At 53.5% G+C, this 22501-nt stretch overlaps 1 protein-coding gene across 4 annotated transcripts in view; it reads right to left on the reverse strand.

The window, feature by feature from the left end:
* Positions 1-1487: 1487 nt before the first annotated feature.
* rnf169 (ring finger protein 169) overlaps positions 1488-22501 on the reverse strand; it is a 50224-nt gene continuing 29210 nt past the window's right edge. For 2 of the 4 annotated variants that reach the window (XM_072477502.1, XM_072477501.1), the window contains 4 exons: positions 21983-22156; positions 8734-8852; positions 8072-8171; positions 1488-2591 (listed from right to left, as the gene is read on the reverse strand). In XM_072477502.1, coding sequence (XP_072333603.1) covers positions 1587-2591; positions 8072-8171; positions 8734-8852; positions 21983-22156 — 1398 coding nt within the window. In that variant the 3' untranslated portion in view covers positions 1488-1586. The remainder of the gene's footprint in view (positions 2592-8071; positions 8172-8733; positions 8853-21982; positions 22157-22501) is intronic. The other 2 variants (XM_072477503.1, XM_072477504.1) reach the window with 2 other exon arrangements.

Here is a 22501-nt window from a genome sequence, read left to right on the forward strand (position 1 = left end):
AAGCCATGTTTACCCTGTGGGTTCAGAGGAATTTCTGAAAAGTACAAAATGTTAAGAAAATAAACTCTTCACTCGAAATAGTGATTTAACAACCTTCAGTGGAGCTAACAGGTTTGATGGGAGTTCCGGATGCCCTACTGGGCGAGTTGCAGTCCTAGGATTCTTTGTGCCAAATACGTGTTTCCAGTTTCCCGTTAGTTACTCCCGTGGCTGTAGTGGCTCTGCTACAGCCTCACCCACCTTTGACAGAGCAAATAATACTGGGGAGTGTCGGGATTTTATATTGGGCAGACACATCCACTTGCGGGAGAGTTCTTGGAACATGTGTAAAGAGACGCAGACGCATCGAGCAGTGGGTACGGTGGGGAGCAGTCTCCTATTCGATAGGAGGTGACAAGGGCAGGAAAACATTCAATCATCAGTAACAGGTGGGATTTTCAGGCCTCTTTATAAAAGAGTTTGGGAAATGATGGCCTCTGGCTTGATTTTCACCATCTTTCCCACTGACTCACTCCCAGGCCGGTTTAGCACAGTGGGCTAAACAGCTAGCTTGTAATGCAGAACAAGGACAGCAGCGCGGGTTCAATTCCTGTACCGGCCTCCCCGAACAGGCGCCAGAATGTGGTGACTAGGGGCTTTTCACCGTAACTTCATTGAAGCCGACTTGTGACAATAAGTGATTATTATTATGAGGCTGGGAAACAGCAAGGGGGAGGGGGGTAATGTTTCATCGGGTCCCTCTGGCCATCAGATATTGTTGGGGAGGGGACAGGACTTTATGGACCTGCCGGCCGTTTCCTGCTGGTCAATTTCTGTTTGTAAGCTCCAATCAAACGAGCAGAAAACAGACACGGGGGGGGGGAAGCAGGCACCTGGGATACAAAACTGATACCAGAGGCAACTTGATGGGTGGGTGGCAGGCGGACTGTGGCCTGGTGCTGACACCCAGACCAGCTCCAATGCAGTGTTTCAGTCAGGAGACTGTGCTGCCAGCATTAAAACACTCCTCCTAACACCATAAGGGAACAGGATTAGCGAGTGACATTGAAACCAGGAGAAGAGAGGGTTAGCAAAGTAAATCCTCCTCTTCCAACCCCAGGGAATTGATCCCATTTTAAACAAGAACGATAGATTTTGACATGGTTATTTGCAGGTGCATGGCCTGCGATGGGACATATTATACAGCCCCCCCCCCCCCCCCCCCCCCCCCCCGGCAACAATCTTACTCCAACAACACAACCCCAGTACTGCCCTCAGAATAGGGCTGGGCAGTGAGATCTCGGCCTGGGTGGGTTGTGTTCCATTGTGTCTGCACCTGTGAGATTAAATGGGGCAATAGGGTTCCATTGGAGCTGGAAACCCATTATTTTGGCCGATCCATCGATTAAATTGCTGTGGAGCTGAGGGAGGAGGAGGATAGAATTGGGTGCTGAAATTGCAGTTAGTAATTCCGCAGCAACAGACGATCAAGACCAAAAAACACAGCATAAAGTGAAGGATTGTATTATTCCTGAATGGAGTGGGAGCAGGAGGCAGAGAGTCCCAAACAAAGCAGAGCAGAGAGGGGATGAACCATCCCAGTCCAGTTACTTGGCTCTGAAGTTGTTTTTTGTCCGCAGCGAATACCCATCCTGGCTGCCCTTCTGTCGGTTAACCGCAGTCCGCTCCAAGTCGAACCGTCGCTGCAGCTTGACCGCCACCTTCCGGTCAACTTCCTCCTGCTGTGTGTTAGTGACAGATATCTGCGCGGTGGTGCCTGGGTTCTCTACTGGGTTCCATTTCGGCCGTTTGATTTTGGACGCTGCTGTGTGCTTGGTCTTGTGCTGTCTCTTCTTGCCTTGCTGTGTCTGGGAGGACGAATCGTACGACCCACTCCCGCTGCTGACGAGTCCTTTGCTTTGCTTTGACCCAATGTGGGTGGAAAATGAGTCACTGGAATCGTAGCGGGGCACGTTCCCCTGCTCTGCAACCATATGCCAGGACGGGCTCGACTCCGCATTGTTACCTTCGAGACCGGAGTCTGGAAGCTCACCAGATTCCAAGTAGTCCATGGGCCGAAGGGAAGTCGGAGGGGAACTGGAGGCTGGGACCAACTCCATCCGAGTGACCTCGCTCTCCATCTCCAGCCTGCCTGAAGTAGCTTCGCTCCCCTCCGCCTCCAAGGTCAAGGTGCCTTTGGAAGCCATCCTGGCCTCATGCCGGTCCTGCAGGATTTGCCCCCATTTCTCCAGCAGATTGGGGTTCAGGTCGTAAGAGGTGATGGTAGGCGGCTTGTGGAAGCCGCAGCCCAGGTTCCGGGGTGTGGACTTGACAATCTTGGGTCTCATCAGCCTCCCGTCGGGCAGTTTCTTGGGAGGGGTGCAGGGCGAGCAGATAATGGGCTTGAAGTGGTTGAACTCCCCGGAGATGCTGTCGTTGCTATCAGGGCTGGCAGACCGCTCCCTCTTGCAGGGGCCCGATATCGCTGGGTCGCTCGAGGCACGCTTCTCTGAGCTCAGGTTGGGAGCAGAGTTGGAACGACTGTTTTCGGAGGAAGCCAGGATGTGGATTACGGTGTTGGAGCCAAGTGAATTGGCGGAAACTAAAGTTGTCTGAAAACAAAAGAAAGACTGGAGAGGAACGGTCACAGATAAAACCATCGTACAGAACACAGCGGGAAACTGACCCAGCACATTGTGAAACTCACCATCAGATGAAGCAACTGATCAGAATCATATTGGTTCAAAGGAGGAAGCGATGTGAGCAATACAGCAAAAGGATATACAGCCAGTGTCACAGTGAAGCAGTCTGGGAACGGTGTCCTCGCCGTCAGCAACGCAGTGAAGCAGTCTGGAACAGTGTCCTGCAGTTAGCGTCACAGTGAAGCAGTCTGGAACAGTGTCCTACAGTCAGCATCGCAGTGAAGCAGACTGGGACGTGTGTCTCAGTGAAGCAGTCTGGGAATGGTGTCCTGCAGTTAGCGTCACAGTGAAGCAGTCTGGAACAGTGTCCTACAGTCAGCATCGCAGTGAAGCAGACTGGGACGTGTGTCTCAGTGAAGCAGTCTGGGAATGGTGTCCTGCAGTCAGTATCACAGTGAAGCAGTCTGGAACAGTGTCGTGCAATCAGTGTCTCAGTGAAGCAGTCTGGGAACGGTGTCCTGCAGTCAGCAACGCGGTGACGCAGTCTGGGAATGTTGTCCTCGCAGTCAGCGTCACAGTGAAGCAGTCTGGGAACAGTGTCCTTGCAGTCAGCATCGCAGTGAAGCAGTCTGGGTACGGTGTCCTGCAGTCAGCGTCACAGTGAAGCAGTCTGGGAACAGTGTCCTTGCAGTCAGCATCGCAGTGAAGCAGTCTGGGTACGGTGTCCTGCAGTCAGCGTCACAGTGAAGCAGTCTGGGAATGGTGTTCTGCAGTCAGCGTCACAGTGAAGCAGTCTGGGAATGGTGTTCTGCAGTCAGCAACGCAGTGAAGCAGTCCGGGAACGGTGTCCTGCAGTCAGCGTCACGTGAAGCAGTCTGGGAACAGTGTCCTCGCAGTCAGTGTTACAGTGAAGCAGTTTGAGAACGGTGTCCTTGCAGTCAGCGTCACAGAATGAAAAGAAAATGAAATGAAAATCGCTTATTGTCACAAGTAGGCTTCAAATGAAGTTACTGTGAAAAGCCCCTAGTCGCCACTTTCCGGCGCCTGTTCGGGGAGGCTGGTACGGGAATTGAACCGCGCAGCTGGCCTTCCTTGGTCTGGTTTAAAAGCCAGCTCTTTAGCCCTGTGCTAAACCAGCCCCATGTGAACCAGTGAAGCAGTCTGGGAAGTGTGTCGTGCAGTCAGCAGAATGAGGAGCGAGGAGACACGAGGAGCGAGGCAGAGCGAGGAGCGAGGCAGAGCGAGGAGCGAGGCAGAGCGAGGAGCGAGGCAGAGCGAGGAGCGAGGCAGAGCGAGGAGCGAGGCAGAGCGAGGCAGAGCGAGGAGCGAGGCAGAGCGAGGAGACACGAGGAGCGAGGCAGAGCGAGGAGACACGAGGAGCGAGGCAGAGCGAGGAGACCCGAGGAGCGAGGCAGAGCTAGGAGACACGAGGAGCTAGGCAGAGCGAGGAGACACGAGGAGCGAGGCAGAGCGAGAAGACACGAGGAGCGAGGCAGAGTGAGAAGACACGAGGAGCGAGGCAGAGCAAGGAGCGAGGCAGAATGAGGAGACACGAGCGAGGCAGAGCGAGGAGACACGAGGAGCGAGGCAGAGCTAGCATCGAGGCAGAGCGAGGAGACACGAGGAGCGAGGCAGAATGAGGAGGAGCGAGGCAGAACGAGGAGACGCGAGGCAGAACGAGGAGACACGAGGAGCGAGGCAGATCGAGGAGCGGGGCAGAGCGAGGAGACACGAGGAGCAAGGCAGAGCCAGCATCGAGGCAGAGCGAGGAGACACGAGGAGCGAGGCAGAAGGAGGAGCCACGAGGAGCGAGGCAGAGCGAGGAGACACGAGGAGCGGGGCAGAGCGTGGAGCCACGAGGAGCGAGAACGAGGAGACACGAGGAGCGAGGCAAAATGAGGGGCGAGCCAGAACGAGGAGCGAGGCAGAACGAGGAGCGAGGAGAGACGCGGAGCGAGGAGACACGAGGAGCGAGGCAGAACGAGGAGGGAGGCAGAACGAGGAGGCACGCGGAGCGAGGCAGAGCGAGGAGACACGCGGAGCGAAGCAGAACGAGGAGGGAGGCAGAACGAGTAGACACGCAGAGCGAGGAGACACGCGGAGCGAGGCAGAGCGAGGAGACACGCAGATCGAGGAGACACGCGGAGCTAGGCAGAGCGAGGAGACACGCGGAGCAGAACAAGGCGGATCGAGCAGAGTCACCACCGCAGCCCCCGGCCCTCCCACCGACAGGGCAATGGATGGAGCTCCTGGCACAAGAGCTGCCAAAACTTAGGCACTCAATTCAGGAAGACCTCCTTAATTGGGTGAAGTTGGCGAAGCAGACACCTTGGCACCTTCAGGGAGGCGCATGGAGAGGACGGATAATATTACATGTACTCAGCAGTGTGACATCCCACCAGCAGGTGGCGTAGTTGATGTGTCAGGTGACATCCGGCTACCAGCAGAAGGTTGTAAGGCATACACAAGGACAGTCGGACACAAGGGTATTTCTAAAAAAACTGTGTAATAACCTAGTCTGTATAAGATTTGGATCGTTACTTAATCACGGGTACATTAATAAATCATCCTTCTGGCTAAGTCACCAGCAGTTCTGTAGAATCATTGCTGGACAGGATAACAGGACCGACATTAGAAATGGCATTAAGTGGGAAATTAGAGATGCAAGTGATAAAGGAACATTTGTAATTATGGGTGATTTTAATCTTCATATAGATTGGGCAAATCAAATTAGTAACAATATCGTAGAGGAGGAATTCCTGGAGTGCATACAAGATGGTTTTCTGGACCAATACATTGAGGAACCAACCAGAGAGCAGCCATCCTAGACTGGGTTCTGTGTAATGGGAACAGAATAATCATTGGCAATCTAGTTGTGCGAGGATCCTTGGGGATGAGCGACCATAATATGATAGACTTCTTCATCAGGGTGGAGAGTGACGTAGCTGATTCGGAGACCAGGGTCCTGAATCTAAATGAGGAAGCTGCGATGATATGAGGCGTGAGGGAAAACATCCTCCCAGCATCTAATATATCAACTCCCCTTAAAGAATCTTATCTGTTTCAATAAGATCACCTCTCACTGTTCTAAACTCCATTGGGTACAGGTCCAACCTGTTCAACCTTTCCTCACGGGAGAAATCCCTCCGTCCCAGGAATCAGCCCAATGAACCTGCCCCGAACTGTCTCCAATGCTGGTATCCTCAAGTAAGGACTAAAGTAAAACTATGCACAGTAAGGGCGGAATTGCAAGTTTCACTCAGTAATAGTGGCCATTGAATCTATTAGCGATCGTCCATCTGGTTCATTCATGTCCTTCCGGGAAGGAAATCATAGAATTTGCAATGCAGAAGGAGACCATTTGGCCCATCGAGTCTGCACCAATGCTCGCAGCGCACCACCGGGCCCACCACCCTCCAACCCCACCTAATCTTTGGTCACCACCCTTTGTGTCAAAACTTCCCCTGCACATCTCCACTGAGCCTTTCCCCCCTCACCTCAAACCTGTGCCCCCTTGTAATTGCCATTTCTGCTCTGGGAAAATGCCTCCGACTGTTCACCCTATCTATACCCCGCATAATTTTATAAATTTCTATCAGGTCGCCCCTCAGCCTCCGTCTCTCCAGGGAGAACAATCCCAGTTTATTCAATCTCTCCTCATAGCTAAAACTCTCCATACCAGGGAACATCGTGGTAAACCTTTTCTGTACTCTCTCCAAAGCCTCCACGTCCTTCTGGTAGTGCAGTGACCAGAATTGGACACAGTATTCCAAATGTGTCCTAACCAACGTTCTATGTAATTGTAACATAATTTGAGCTTTTATACTCGATACCCCGTCCTTTGAAGGCAAGCATGCCATATGGGCAGCACAGTAGCACAGTGGTTAGCACTGTTGCTTCACAGCTCCAGGGTCCCAGGTTCGATTCCTGGCTTGGGTCACTGTCTGTGCTGAGTCTGCACGTTCTCCCCGTGTGTGCGTGGGTTTCCACCGGGTGCTCCGGGTTCCTCCCACAGTCCAAAGATGTGCAGGTTAGGTGGATTGGCCATGATAAATTGCCCTTAGTGCCCAAAAAGGTTAGGTGGGGTTACTGGGGATAGGTTGGAAGCGGGGGCTTAAATGGGGTGCTCTTTGCAATGGCCGGTGCAGACTCGATGGGCCAAATGGCCGCCTTCGGCACTGTAAATTCTATGATTATATGCTGTCTTTACCACCATTTCTACCTGTGCTGCCACTTTAAAGGATCTGTGGACCTGCACTCCCAGACCTCTCTGTGTCTCGATGCTCCTGATGGTTCTGCCATTTATTTTATAGCTCCCACTTGAATTGAATTTACCAAAATGCATCAACTAGCATTTGTCTGGGTTAAATTCCATCTGCCATTTCTCTGCCCAATTTTGTATTCTCTGACAATCTTCACTATCCGCAACTCCTGCAATCTTAGTATCATCTGCAAATTTGCTAATCAGGCCCGCTACGTTTTCTTGCAGGCTATTTATATACATTACAAAGAGCAGAGGTACCAGTACTGATCCCTGCGGAACACCACTAGTTACAGTCCTCCATTCGGAAAAACACCCTTCCACTGCTACCCTCTGTCTTTTGTGGCCCAGCCCGATCTGGATCCATCCAGCTCGTTCACTGCTGACCCCGTATGATCTAATCTTTTGCACCAGCCTGCCATGAGAGACCGTATCAAATGCTTTACTAAAGTCCATGTAGACGACATCTACAGCCCTTCCCTCAATCATTTATGTCACCCCCTCAAAAAATTCAATCAAATCAAATTAGTGAGGCAAGGGCAATTCAGGATGGCAATAAATGCTGGCTCAGCCAGAGACATCCACATCCCCTGGAAGAATAAATGAAATTAGATAAACAAGACTGTTTTCATTAGAAGGACGGAGGTTGAGGGGTGACCTGATAGAGGTCTACAAGATTATGAGGGGCATGGATAGAGTGGATGGGCAGGCACTCTTTCCCAGGGTGGAGGGCTCAAGTCACTAGGGAGCTAGGTTTACGGTCCGTGGGGCAAAGTTTAGAGGAGATGTGCGAGGCAGGTTTTTTTACACAGAGGCTGGTGAGTGCCTGGAACGCGTTACCAGGGGCGGTTGTGGAAGCAGATACATTAACGGCTTTTAAAAGGCATCTTGACACATACATGGATAGGATGGGTATAGAGGGATACGGCACAAGGAAGTGCTGAGGGTTTTGGCAAAGGTTGGTATCATGACCGGTACAGGCATGGAGGGCCGAAGGGCCTGTTCCTGTGCTGTATTGCTCTTTTGACACAATGACATGCTCTCGTGCCCACCAGGAACTGCATCACTCATATTTCCAAATAATTGTCAATTACGTCGCCACATAAAACGGTGCAGCAAAGGAACTGTGTTGTGTGGCGGCTCACCACCGGCAATGCCGTCTGTGGGGCCCTGCTGGAATCATGGGTACCTTGGTCTTGCTGTCGCTGCGAGGTGTCGGTCTTCGGCTCTGGTTATTTTCCATTGGTGTGCTCAAACTTCGATTCTCCTCCATGTTGGCACTCCGCAGACTGCAAGAAGGAGCCAAGAGTGAGGGAAAGGCAGCTTCACCCCAGCAACAACCTGCATGTACAGTGCCTTGAATGTACCAAAATGTCCCAAGGCTTTACACAGGAGTCATTATCTGCAGAATTTGACACTAATGCACAAGAGGAAATATTAGGGACAGGTGACGGGATAGGTAGGTTTTATTAAGTGTATTAAAGGAGGGGGGAAGGTGTGGAGAGGTTTAGGGAGTGAATTCAAGCGCTTGAAGCCCAGATGGCTGAAGACACAGTTGCCAGTTGTGGAGTGATTAAATCAAGAATCCCGAGGAAGCCACACCTGGAAGAGTGCAGCGTTCTCGAAGGGTTGTCGGGCTCGAGGATTTTACAGAAATAGGGAAGGCGAAGGAGGCCATGGGGGGGAAATGGTGGTGTTGCTGGACCCAGGGCCACTGGAGCTCAGCCAGCACAAGGGCAAAGGGTGAACAGGATTTGGGGCGGGTTAGGGGACAGCCAGCAGAGTTTCTGTTAGCGGACTGCTCCGTCATTGAAGCTGCACGCTACACCAAGAGGCCAGGACTCGGGTTACCTTGCAAATCGACCAGAAGAGCTGATGTGCAGCTTGCTATTGCCTCCTGATCCCCACTGCCGGGTAGCCACTCGTTTTACTGGCTCCTCATTCTCAGAATCAGACATGTTATCAGTCACCTGTTGGAGAAAAAACGTAAATATTTCATTGCATATCTCAATGAACAAATGGTGAAATTACCCCATCACAATACCTGATAACTCCGAGGTAACATATACACCAGAAGATGGTCTCATTTGTAAGTTGGCTCAGTTGGTACGACCTTATATAACACAACTCCAGCAAAAATTCAGGCTGAAACTCCCAGTGCAGTACTGAGGGAGCACCGCACTGTCAGAGGGTCAGTACTGAGGGAATGCTGCACTGTCAGAGGGTCAGTACTGAGGGAGTGCTGCACTGTCAGAGGGTCAGTACTGAGGGAGTGCTGCATTGTCAGAGGGTCAGTACTGAGGGAATGCTGCATTGTCAGAGGGTCAGTACTGAGGGAGTGCTGCACTGTCAGAGGGTCAGTACTGAGGGAATGCTGCATTGTCAGAGGGTCAGTACTGAGGGAGTGCTGCACTGTCAGAGGGTCAGTACTGAGGGAGTGCCGCACTGTCAGAGGGTCAGTACTGAGGGAGCGCCGCACTTTCAGAGGGTCAGTACTGAGGGAATGCTGCACTGTCAAAGGGTCAGTACTGAGGGAGTGCCGCACTGCCAGAGGGTCAGTATTGAGGGAGTGCTGCCCTATCAGAGGTTCAGTCCTGAGGGAGTGCTGCACTGTCAGAGGGTCAGTACTGAGGGAGTGCCGCACTGTCAGAGGGTCAGTACTGAGGGAGTGCTGCACTGTCAGAGGATCAGTGCTGAGGGAGTGTTGCTCTGTCAGAGGATCAGTACTGAGGGAGTGCTGCACTGTCAGAGGGTCAGTGCTGAGGGAGTGCTGCACTGTCAGAGGGTCAGTGCTGAGGGAATGCTGCACTGTCAGAGGATCAGTACTGAGGGAGTGCTGCACTGTCAGAGTGTCAGTGCTGAGGGAGTGCTGCACTGTCAGAGGGTCTGTGCTGAGGGAGTGCTGCACTGTCAGAGGGTCAGTACTGAGGGAGTGCTGCACTGTCAGAGGGTCAGTACTGCGGGAGTGCAGCACTGTCAGAGGGTCAGTACTGCGGGAGTGCAGCACTGTCGCAGTGTCAGTACTGAGGGAGTGCTGCACTGTCAGAGTGTCAGTGCTCAGGGAATGTCTCACTGTCGGAAGGTCAGTACTGAGGGAGTGCTGCAGTGTCAGAGGGTCAGTGCTGAGGGAGTGCTGCACTGTCAGAGGGTCAGTACTGAGGGAGTGCCGCACTATCAGAGGGTCCGTACTGAGCGAGTGCTGCACTGTCAGAGATTCGTGCAGTAATCCCATCAGCACTTGTTAAAAAAATAAATAATTTTTATTCAGGTTTTCATAAAATATCAATAACAAAATGAAAATCGCTTATCATCACAAGTAGGCTTCAAATAAAGTTACTGTGAAAAGCCCCTAGTCGCCACATTTCCGGCGCCTGTTCGGGGAGGCTGTTACGGGAATCGAACCGTGCTGCTGGCCTGCCTTGGTCTGCTTTCAAAGCCAGCGATTTAGCCCTGTGCTAAACAGCCTCAAAGTACAAAACACAGTCCAGAACAGCAACCCTCCCTCCCCCCCTCACATAAATAATAAATTAACATTAACACCCCGACTTAACACACCAGGTATATACACTCCCTCAGATCCTGAAAAATGAAAATGAATGACAATCGCTTATTGTCACAAGTAGGCTTCAAATGAAGTTACTGTGAAAAGCCCCTAGTCGCCACATTCCGGCGCCTGTTCGGGGAGGCTTCAGTGTAAATAACAAAAACAAAAATAAAGTAACCCCCCCCCCCCTCCGAGTTGCTGCTGCCATTGACCAATGTCTACCGTTCTGCCAGGAAGTCGAAGAACGGTTGCCACCGCCTAAAGATCCCTTGTACCGACCCTCTCAAGGCGAATTTCACCCTCTCCAATTTAATGAACCCCGCCATATCGCTGATCCAGGATTCCACGCTTGGGGGCCTCGCATCTTTCCACTGAAGGAGAATCCTTCGCCGGGCTACCAGGGACGCAAAGGCCAGAATACCGGCCTCTTTCGCCTCCTGCACTCCCGGCTCCTCTGCCACCCCAAATATTATGAGCCCCCAGCCCAGTTTGACCCTGGATCCTACCACCCTTGACACCGTCCTCGCTACGCCCTTCCAAAATTCCTCCAGCGCTGGGCATGCCCAGAACATATGGGTGTGATTTGCTGGGCTCCCTGAGCACCTAACACACCTGTCCTCACCCCCAAAAAAAGTCTCATCCTTGTCCCGGTCATGTGTGCCCTGTGCAGCACCTTAAACTGTACGAGGCTGAGCCTCGCGCACGATGAAGAAGAGTTCACCCTCCCCAGGGCATCTGCCCACGTCCCTTCCTCAAACTCCTCCTCCCACTTCCCTTTCCCCTCCACCACCGAGGCCTCCTCCTGCATCACCTGGTAAGTTTCCGAGATCTCTCCCCCCCCCCCCCGAGAGTACCCTGTCCTGTACTATGTGTGGCAGTAGCCGCGGGAATTCCACCACCTGCTGTCTGGCAAACGCCCTTACCTGCAAGTACCTGAAGGTGTTCCCCGGGGGGGAGCCCGTACTTCTCCTCCAGCTCAACCAGGCTCGCGAACTTCCCGTCCACAAACAGGTCCCCCCAACCTCCGTATCCCTGCCCTGTGCCACCCCGTTAACCCTCCACCTGTTCTCCCTGGGGCGAACCTGTGGTTCCCCCGTATTGGGGTCCACACCGAAGCCCCAACTTCCCCCTGATGCCGCCTCCACTGCCCCCAAATTTTGAGGGCCGCCACCACCACCGGGCTCGTGGTATACCTCCTTGGAGGGAGTGGCAGCGGCGCCGTTGCCAGCGCCCCCAGACTCGTACCCACACAAGACGCCGTCTCCAGCCTCTTCCATGCAGCCCCCTCCCCCTCCATCACCCACTTGCGCACCATTGTTGCATTGGCGACCCAGTAGTACCCACAGAGGTTGGGTAGTGCCAGTCCCCCCCTATCTCTACTCCGCTCCAGGAACACCCTTCTCACCCTCTGAGTCCCTCGCGCCCACACAAACCCCATTATACTCCTGTTAACCCGCCTAAAAAAAGCCTTCGGGATAAACACGGGGAGGCACTGGAACAGGAACAAAAACCTTGGGAGCACCGTCATTTTGATTGACTGCACCCTACCCGCCAGGGTCAGCGGCAACATGTCCCACCTCTTGAACTCCCCCTCCATTTGCTCCACCAGCCTTGTAAAATTAAGCCTATGCAGAGCCCCCCCAGCACCTGCACCCCCAAATTCCTGAAGCTCCTTTCTGCCCTTTTTAGTGGGAGCTCGCTAATCCCCCTCTCCTGGTCCCCTGGGTGAACCACGAACAGCTCGCTCTTCCCCATGTTGAGCTTGTACCCCGAAAAGTCCCCAAATTCCCTAAGAATCCTCATTACCTCCGGCATTCCCCCCACCGGGTCCGCCACATACAGCAGGAGGTCGTCCGCATAGAGTGACACCCTCTGCTCCTCCCCACCCCACACCAACCCCCTCCAGTTCCTCGACTCGCTCAGTGCCATAGCCAGGGGTTCAATCGCCAGTGCGAAGAGCAGGGGGGACAGGGGACACCCCTGCCTCGTCCCTCGGTGCAACCAAAAGTACTCGGACCTCCTCCTCTTTGTGGCCACACTCGCCATCGGGACCTCATACAACAGCCTAACCCACCTGACAAACCCCTCCCCAAACCTCTTCAGCACCTCCCACAGGTACCCCCACTCTACCCTATCGAAGGCTTTCTCAGCGCCATCGCCACCTGATGTCTCGGATCGTGTTTTCCGGGTCCTTGGGGGGAGGGGGAGCAGCCCCAAGTCGTGGTCCACATTGGCACTAACGACATAGGTAGGAAAGGGGATAAGGATGTCAGGCAGGCTTTCAGGGAGCTAGGATGGAAGCTCAGAACTAGAACAAACAGAGTTGTTATCTCTGGGTTGTTGCCCGTGCCACGTGATAGTGAGATGAGGAATAGGGAGAGAGAGCATTTAAACACGTGGCTACAGGGATGGTGCAGGCGGGAGGGATTCAGATTTCTGGATAACTGGGGCTCTTTCTGGGGAAGGTGGGACCTCTACAGACAGGATGGTCTACATCTGAACCTGCGGGGCACAAATATCATGGGGGGGAGATTTGTTAGTGCTCTTTGGGGGGGTTTAAACTAATGCAGCAGGGGCATGGGAACCTGGATTGTAGTTTTAGGGTAAGGGAGAATGAGAGTATAGAGGTCAGGAGCTCAGATTTGACGTCGGAGGAGAGGGCCAGTGTTCAGGTAGGTGGTTTGAAGTGTGTCTACTTCAATGCCAGGAGTATACAAAATAAGGTAGGGGAACTGGCAGCATGGGTTGGTACCTGGGACTTCGATGTTGTGGCCATTTCGGAGACGTGGATAGAGCAGGGACAGGAATGGATGTTGCAGGTTCCGGGGTTTAGGTGTTTTAGTAAGCTCAGGGAAGGAGGCAAAAGAGGGGGAGGTGTGGCGCTGCTAGTCAAGAGCAGTATTACGGTGGCGGAGAGGATGCTAGATGGGGACTCATCTTCCGAGGTAGTATGGGCTGAGGTTAGAAACAGGAAAGGAGAGGTCACCCTGTTGGGAGTTTTCTATAGGCCTCCAAATAGTTCTAGGGATGTAGAGGAAAGGATGGCGAAGATGATCCTGGATATGAGCGAAAGTAACAGGGTAGTTATTATGGGAGACTTTAACTTTCCAAATATTGACTGGAAAAGATATAGTTCGAGTACATTAGATGGGTCGTTTTTTGTTCAGTGTGTGCAGGAGGGTTTCCTGACACAGTTTGTTGACAGGCCAACAAGAGGTGAGGCCACATTGGATTTGGTTTTGGGTAATGAACCAGGCCAGGTGTTGGATTTGGAGGTAGGTGAGCACTTTGGGGACAGTGACCACAATTCGGTGACGTTTACGTTAAGGATGGAAAGGGATAAGTATACACCGCAGGGCAAGAGTTATAGCTGGGGGAAGGGAAATTATGATGCCATTAGACGTGACTTGGGGGGGATAAGGTGGAGAAGTAGGCTGCAAGTTTTGGACACACTGGATAAGTGGAGCTTGTTCAAGGATCAGCTATTGCGTGTTCTTGATAAGTATGTACCGGTCAGGCAGGGAGGAAGGTGCCAAGCGAGGGAACCGTGGTTTACCAAAGAAGTGGAATCTCTTGTTAAGAGGAAGAAGGAGGCCTATGTGAAGATGAGGTGTGAAGTTTCAGTTGGGGCGATGGATAGTTACAAGGTAGCGAGGAAGGATCTAAAGAGAGAGCTAAGACGAGCAAGGAGGGGACATGAGAAGTATTTGGCAGGAAGGATCAAGGAAAACCCAAAAGCTTTCTATAGGTATGTCAGGAATAAGCGAATGACTAGGGAAAGAGTAGGACCAGTCAAGGACAGGGATGGGAAGTTGTGTGTAGAGTCTGAAGAGATAGGCGAGATACTAAATGAATATTTTTCGTCAGTATTCACTCAGGAAAAAGATAATGTTGTGGAGGAGAATGCTGAGCTCCAGGTAAATAGATTAGATGGCATTGAGGTAAGTAGGGAAGAGGTGTTGGCAATTCTGGACAGGCTGAAAATAGATAAGTCCCCGGGGCCTGATGGGATTTATCCTAGGATTCTCTGGGAGGCCAGGGAAGAGATTGCTGGACCATTGGCTTTGATTTTTATGTCATCATTGGATACAGGAATAGTGCCAGAGGACTGGAGGATAGCAAATGTGGTCCCTTTGTTCAAAAAGGGGAGCAGAGACAACCCCGGCAACTATAGACCGGTGAGCCTCACGTCTGTAGTGGGTAAAGTCTTGGAGGGCATTATAAGAGACAAGATTTATAATCATCTAGATAGGAATAATATGATCAGGGATAGTCAGCATGGCTTTGTGAAGGGTAGGTCATGCCTCACAAACCTTATCGAGTTCTTTGAGAAGGTGACTGAACAGGTAGACGAGGGTAGAGCAGTTGATGTGGTGTATATGGATTTCAGCAAAGCGTTTGATAAGGTTCCCCATGGTAGGCTATTGCAGAAAATACGGAGGCTGGGGATTGAGGGTGATTTAGAGATGTGGATCAGAAATTGGCTAGCTGAAAGAAGACAGAGGGTGGTGGTTGATGGGAAATGTTCAGAATGGAGTTCTGTCACAAGTGGAGTACCACAAGGATCTGTTCTGGGGCCGTTGCTGTTTGTCATTTTTATCAATGACCTAGAGGAAGGCGCAGAAGGGTGGGTGAGTAAATTTGCAGACGATACTAAAGTCGGTGGTGTTGTCGATAGTGAGGAAGGAAGTAGCAGGTTGCAGAGGGATATAGATAAGCTGCAGTGCTGGGCTGAGAGGTGGCAAATGGAGTTTAATGTAGAGAAGTGTGAGGTGATTCACTTTGGAAGGAAAAACAGGAATGTGGAATATGTGGCTAATGGAAAAGTTCTTGAAAGTGTGGATGAGCAGAGGGATCTAGGTGTCCATGTACATAGATCCCTGAAAGTTGCCACCCAGGTTGATAGGGTGGTGAAGAAGGCCTATGGAGTGTTGGCCTTTATTGGTAGAGGGATTGAGTTCCGGAGTCAGGAGGTCATGTTGCAGCTGTACAGAACTCTGGTACGGCCGCATTTGGAGTATTGCGTACAGTTCTGGTCACCGCATTATAGGAAGGACGTGGAGGCTTTGGAACGGGTGCAGAGGAGATTTACCAGGATGTTGCCTGGTATGGAGGGAAAATCTTATGAGGAAAGGCTGATGGACTTGAGGTTGTTTTCGTTAGAGAGAAGAAGGTTAAGAGGAGACTTAATAGAGGCATACAAAATGATCAGAGGGTTAGATAGGGTGGACAGTGAGAGCCTTCTCCCGCGGATGGAAATGGCTAGCACGAGGGGACATAGCCTTAAACTGAGGGGTAATAGATATAGGACAGAGGTCAGGGGTAGGTTCTTTACGCAAAGAGTAGTGAGGCCGTGGAATGCCCTACCTGCTACAGTAGTGAACTCGCCAACATTAAGGGCATTTAAAAGTTTATTGGATAAACATATGGATGATAATGGTATAGTGTAGGTTAGATGGCTTTTGTTTCGGTGCAACATCGTGGGCCGAAGGGCCTGTACTGCGCTGTATTGTTCTATGTTCTATGTTCTATCTCCGCCTCCTCCTCCCTCGCCGGCATCATGATAACGTTCAAAAGCCTCCGCACATTCGCGTTCAACTGCCTCCCCTTCACAAACCCCGTCTCGTCTTCATGGATGATCTGCGGCACACAATCCTCAATCCTTGTGGCTAAGACCTTCGCCAGCACCTTGGCATCTACATTTAGCAAGGAAATCGGTCTGTAAGACCCACACTGCAGGGGATCATTGACCCGCTTCAGGAAATGAAATGAAAATCGCTTATTGTCACAAGTAGGCTTCAAATGAAGTTCCTGTGAAAAGCCCCTAGTCGCCACATTCTGGCGCCTGTTCGGGGAGGCTGGTACGGGATCAAGATCAGTACCCGGACATCGTCGGGGGCAAAGCCCCCCCTCCCTTGCCTCATTGAAGGTCCTGACTAGCAACGGGCCCAACAGGTCCATATATTTTTTATAGAACTCGACCGGAAAACCATCCGGCCCCAGTGCCTTCCCCGCCTGCATGCTTCCTATCCCTTTGGTCAGCTCCTCCAGCCCAATTGGGGCCCCCAATCCCGCCACCAGTCCCTCTTCCACCTTTGGAAACCTCAATTGGCCCAGGAAGCGGCCCATCCCTCTCTCCTCCTGTGGAGGCTTGGATCTGTACAATTCCTCGTAAAAGTCCCTGAAGACCCCATTGATGCCAGCCCCACTCCGCACCACACTCCCTCCCCTGTTCTTAACTCCCCCGATCTCCCTAGCTGCGCCCCGCTTCCGAAGCTGATGTGCCAGCATCCGGCTTGCCTTTTCCCCATACTCATAAATCGCCCCCTGGGCCTTCCTCCACTGCCCCTCCGCCTTCCTGGTGGTCACCAGGTCAAATACTACCTGGAGACTGCGCCTCTTCCTCAACAATCCTTCCTTGGGCACCTCCGCATACCTCCTGTCTACCCTCACCATCTCCCCCATCAGCCTCTCCCTCTCCCCCCGCTCGCTCCGCTCCTTGTGGGCCCTAATGGAGATCAGCTCTCCCCTCACCACCGCCTTCAGCGCCTCCCATACCATCCCCACTCGGACCTCCCCGTTGTTGTTGGTCTCCAAGTACCTCTCTATACTTCCTCGGACCCACTCGCTCACCTCCTCGTCCGCCAACAGCCCCACCTCCAAGCGCCACAGCGGGCGCTGGTCCCTCTCCTCCCCCATCTCCAAGTCCACCCAATGCGAGGCGTGGTCCGAAATGGCTATTGTCGAATACTCAGTATCCTCTACTCTCGCTATCAGCGCCCTACTCAAAATGAAAAAGTCGATTCGGGAATAAGCCTTATGGACATGTGAGAAAAATGAAAATTCCCTAGCCCCCGGCCTTGCAAATCTCCAAGGGTCCACTCCTCCCATCTGGTCCATAAACCCCCTCAGCAATCTAGCCGCCGCCGGCTTCCTACCCGTCCTAGACCTGGAGCGAACCAGTGCTGGATCCAGCGCCGTGTTAAAGTCTCCCCCCATTATCAGGCCCCCCATTTCCAAGTCTGGGATCCGACCCAACATACGCCGCATAAAACCTGCATCGTCCCAATTCGGGGCATACACATTGACCAGTACCACCCTCTGTCCCTGCAACTTACCACTAACCATTACGTACCTACCGCCATTATCTGCCACAATGCTCGACGCCTCGAATGACACCTTCTTTCCCACCAAGATCGCCACCCCTCGATTTTTGGCATCCAGCCCCGAGTGAAACACCTGACCTACCCACCCTTTCCTCAATCTTACCTGGTCTGCCACCTTCAGGGGTGTCTCCTGGAGCATGACCACATCCGCCTTCAGCCCCTTCAGGTGCGCGAACACACGGGCCCGCTTAAACGGCCCATTCAGTCCCCTTACATTCCAGGTTATCAGCCGGATCAGGGGGCTACCCGCCCCCCTCCCCCGCCGACTAGCCATGACCCCTCCTCGGCCAGCCACACGCCCGCACCCGGCCCGTTCCCCACAGCGGCATACCCCCGTCTCGACCCCCCCCCCCACTTGCACCAGCTCCCCCTTGACCATAACAGCAGCAACTCGATCCCCCCCCACCCCCCCCCGGGCTAGGACCCATCCTAGCTGCTTGACTCCCCCCATTGCACTTCCACAAGTCAGTTGACTCCTACTGACCCCGGCCACTCCCGCCTTTCCTTCGACTCCTCCCATTGTGTGGCACACCCTCCTCTCCCGCTCCCCATTCACAGGCTTTTCCTCTCCCCCTCCCGTTCTAAGCGCGGGAAACAACCCTCGCTTCCCCGCCCCGGCCCCAGTCTTCGGCGCGGGAAAAGGCCCGCGCTTTCCACCTACCCGGCCCCGCCACCTCTGACGCAGCTCCTGTTACAGGCCCGGTCCCCTCACCCCCGGCTCGGGCCTCCCCCTCCCCCGCGGGGCCCCATCTCACCACCGTCCACCACCCGTGTTCCGTTTGCCAACCCCCCTCCAAGAGCCCCCCCCCCCCCCCCCGACCAACTCAACCAAAACAGTGCCCAACCCGCCCTCACCGACCCGAAAGAGAAAAACACAGAGAAAAAGAAACCAGGAGCAAAGCAAAGGCCCCCCCCCCCCACAAAAAAAAACATATCAACCCATCCCGACCCTCAGTGTCCAACTTCTCGGCCTGAACAAAGGCCCACGCCACCTCCGGAGATTCAAAGTAATGGTGCCGGTCCTTGTAGGTGACCCACAGTTGCACCGGCTGCAACATGCCAAACTTCACCCCCTTCCTGTGCAGCACCGCCTTCGCTCGATTGTACCCGTCCCTTCTCTTCGCCACCTCCGCACTCCAGTCCTGGTATATTCGAACCTCCGCGCTCTCCCACCTGCTGCTCCTCTCCTTCTTGGCCCACCTGAGCACACACTCCCGATCGACGAACCGATGGAACCGCACCAGCACCGCCCGCGGAGGCTCGTTAGCCTTGGGCCTCCTCGCCAGCACTCTATGGGCCCCTTCCAGCTCCAGGGGCCCCTGCTCCCATCAGCGAGTTCAACATGGTGTACACATAGGCCCCCACGTCCGGCCCCTCCAGAAGGCCCAGAATTCATAGATTCTTCCACTCGACCGATTCTCCATCTCCTCGAACCGCTCCTGCCATTTCTTGTGGAGCGCCTCGTGCGTCTTTACCGCCAGGCCTAAGATCTCGCCCTCGGAGATCTTTTGTCTAGTCTCATGGATCGCCACCCCCTGGGCCGTCTGTGTCTCCAGCAGCTTATCGATAGAAGCCTTCATCGGCTCAAGCAGGTCCGCTTTAATCTCCCTGAAGCAGCGCTGGATAACCTCCTGCTGCTCCTCCGCCCACTGCATCCACGCTGCCTGGTCCCCGCCTGCCGCCATTTTGTTCTTCTTCCCTCGCACCTTCTTCGGGTCCACCACCACTTTTTTAGTCGCCCCGCTCCTGGTAAAAGCCATATACTGTCGGGGAACTCCTGTACTCTCCTTCCCACCGCGGGAAACGTCGGAAAAGTACCGTTGGGGACCCTGAAAAGAGCCCAAAAGTCCGTTTTTGCGGGAGCCGCTGAATGTGCGACTTAGCTCTGCATAGCCGCAACCGGAAGTCCAATCCCATCAACACTTACAAACCTCTAAGAATCAGACACCAGTCCAAATATTGAGAGCTGGTCAGCTATTTGACTGTGGAAGGTATCGGGTGGAGATTATTTCTGCTCCGAGACATCAACAGCTAGCAAGAAACTGCGTAATGTCAGAGTTAACCAGGCTTGGACAACAAACCTCGCAACAAGAGCTCCCATCTCTGTTCATATGAAAAACAGTGGTGTCCCTCAGTGTAAGGTTCTGGTTGTAGAATAGGCCATATTATTATTGAAGTAACTACACGGTATAAAAGAATCAAAACCTTAGGTCCCTCTGCCTGCACCAGTGGAAATTAGTGTTGGGTAGTGTTGCACATGTACACCAGCCATTTGAGTCGCCAATAATTAAAACAGAGCCTATCTCCCCTTAAAGCAGAGGTGAGGAGCAAACAAAATGGAGGGGGAGGGAGTGAAAGGGGGCGGAGAGAGGGAGCGGACGAAAGGGGGCAGAGGGAGGGAACGAAAGGGGGCGGAGGGAGGAGGTAGTGAGTGAAAGGGGGCGGAGGGATGGAGGGAGTGAGTGGAAGGGTGCGGAGGGAGCGAGCGGAAGGGTGCGGAGGGAGCGAGCGAAAGTGGGTGGAGGGAGGGAGTAAGCGAAAGGGGGCAGAGGGAGCGAGCGAAAGAGGGCAGTGGGAGCGAGCAAAAGAGGGAGGAGGGAAGGAGGGAGTGGGCACGACAGGATGGAAGGGAGGAGTGTGCGCGACGGGCGGAAGGAAGGAGTGTGTACGACGGTGCGGAAGGGAGGAGTGTGTGCGACGGGGCGGAAGGGAGGAGTGTGCGCGACGGGGCGGAAGGAAGGAGTGTGCGCGACGGGGCGGATGGGAGGAGTGTGTGCGACGGGGCGGAAGGAAGGAGTGTGTGCGACAGGGCGGAAGGAAGGAGTGTGTGCGACGGGGCGGAAGGAAGGAGTGTGTGCGACGGGGCGGATGGGAGGAGTGTGTGCGACGGGGCGGAAGGAAGGAGTGTGTGCGACAGGGCGGAAGGAAGGAGCCGGCGGGGTGGAAGGAGGGAGCGGGCGCAGCAGGGAGGAAGGAGGGAGTGGGCACGATGGGGCGGAAGGAGGTGGAGCCACCTAAAATGGCTGATTCCCGATTAATTTGGCCAAAACCCAATATAAAATGGCTAACTGAAAAGGCTGATGGGAAATGCAGCCAACAGGACACAAACGGATAGCTGCAGACAGAATAGCAGCTCTGGGGAAGTCGGCCCAGATCGATACCTGCGACCATTAGCAGCACATTAACCCAGACATCTGCAGTTTAATCGGCTATCCCTGGGAACAATTGCAACATATTAGCAATTGAATGCCGGGCCAGACCTCTCGGCGCCTGCAGCGGCCGAGACAAAGAAAGGTGAACGACCACCCCCCCGATCGAGGAATCGCCCCGTTATTGGAGCATATCGAACCCAGTGATTGGGACCAAGTCCAATCACTTGGGACCAGGGTCAAGGGCCGCCCCGAGAGGCGGGAAGCCCCTGGGACCTATAAATTGAGGGGCCAAGTTCAGATCGGCCCTTCCCTCCCTTCTTCTCCTGCTCGCAACCTTCGCAAGAACCATCGACCGGCAACCCTAAGTTTGACTCCAGCGATCGCTACCCGATAGAGGCTCCTAGCCATCAACCCGTATCAGCCTTTGAATCCCGCAGGCCAGACAAAATTCGATAAGCCATGCGTTTCCCTGACCTGGTGGGCCATTCCCAAAAGTTAAGTATTGGCCAGTAGTGGTAGGTAGTGATATAGAAAGTAGGATTATTGTGTAGGTATTTATTGCTGTCCATAATAAATGACCGTTGATTTTAATCTTACTAAGCGGTGTGCTGTCTTATTAATCATAACTACAGCTTGAACCATGTGGCGGTATCAGAAAGATACCTGGCGACTCGTGAACAAAGGTACCAGAATTAGAGCTAATAAAACGAAGGCTAATAAGAGCAACAGAGGGAGCGGGGCGGAAGGAGTGAGCAGGCACGATGTGGCGGAAGGAGGGAGCGGGTGCGATGTGGCGGAAGGAGGGAGCAGACGCTATGTGGTGGAAGGAGGGAGTGTCCGTGATGGGGTGGAAGGATGGAGTGTGCATGACGGGGCGGAAGGAGGGAGCGTGACGGGGCGGAAGCATGCGTGACGGGGCGGAAGGAGGGAGCGTGCGTGACGGGGCGGAAGGAGGGAGCGTGCGTGATGGGGTGGAAGGAGGGAGCAGGAGCGATGTGGCGGAAGGAGGGAGTGTGCGTGATGGGGTGGAAGGAGGGAGTGTGCGTGACGGGGCGGAAGGAGGGAGCGTGCGTGACGGGGCGGAAGGAGGGAGTGTGCGTGATGGGGCGGAAGGAGGGAGTGTGCGCGATGTGGTGGAAGTGGGAAGCGTGCATGATGGGGTGGAAGGAGGGAGTGTGGGAACGAGAGACAAACAAAAAGAGAGCGAGAGAAATATAAAAGTGAATTTATGAACTGACATATTGACGGCTGCGTTTTCTCGCCAGCTCCTCATCCCTGTTCACCTGCTCTAAACCGGCTTTCCTTTTGTCCATTTGCTGCTTCTCTTTCTCCCCTTCGGCCAGAATAATCTGAATTATTTCCGCCGTGACCGTTTCATCATCTTCCTTCAAGCTTTCCTTCTCCGCCTCGTGCTGCAAGCAGAAAAGATTAGAATCTGTGTCATCATTTCTCACTCAACCCCATCAGTCAGGGGAGCTTGGCTGGGGGGTGGGGCGGAGGGTGCGATTAGGTGGTGAGCATTAGGGACAGTACACACTGTTACTACTAACAAAACTGCTTCAACATGAAGAATTTCTCCTTTCAACAGCAACTATAACATCCCAGTGTGGTTCCCAGGAGTGTGATCACCTGGCAATAAGTCAGATAAGGAGATATTCAAGCCAGTGACCAAAACCTTAATCAAAACAGGTGGAATAGTTTCGGGAGTGAGTTCCAGAGCTTGGGGCCCAGGCAGCTGATTGCATGGATGCCAGTGA

The sequence above is a fragment of the Scyliorhinus torazame genome, chromosome 15, assembly GCF_047496885.1.
Source record: "Scyliorhinus torazame isolate Kashiwa2021f chromosome 15, sScyTor2.1, whole genome shotgun sequence".
Taxonomy (NCBI): Eukaryota; Metazoa; Chordata; class Chondrichthyes; order Carcharhiniformes; family Scyliorhinidae; genus Scyliorhinus; species Scyliorhinus torazame.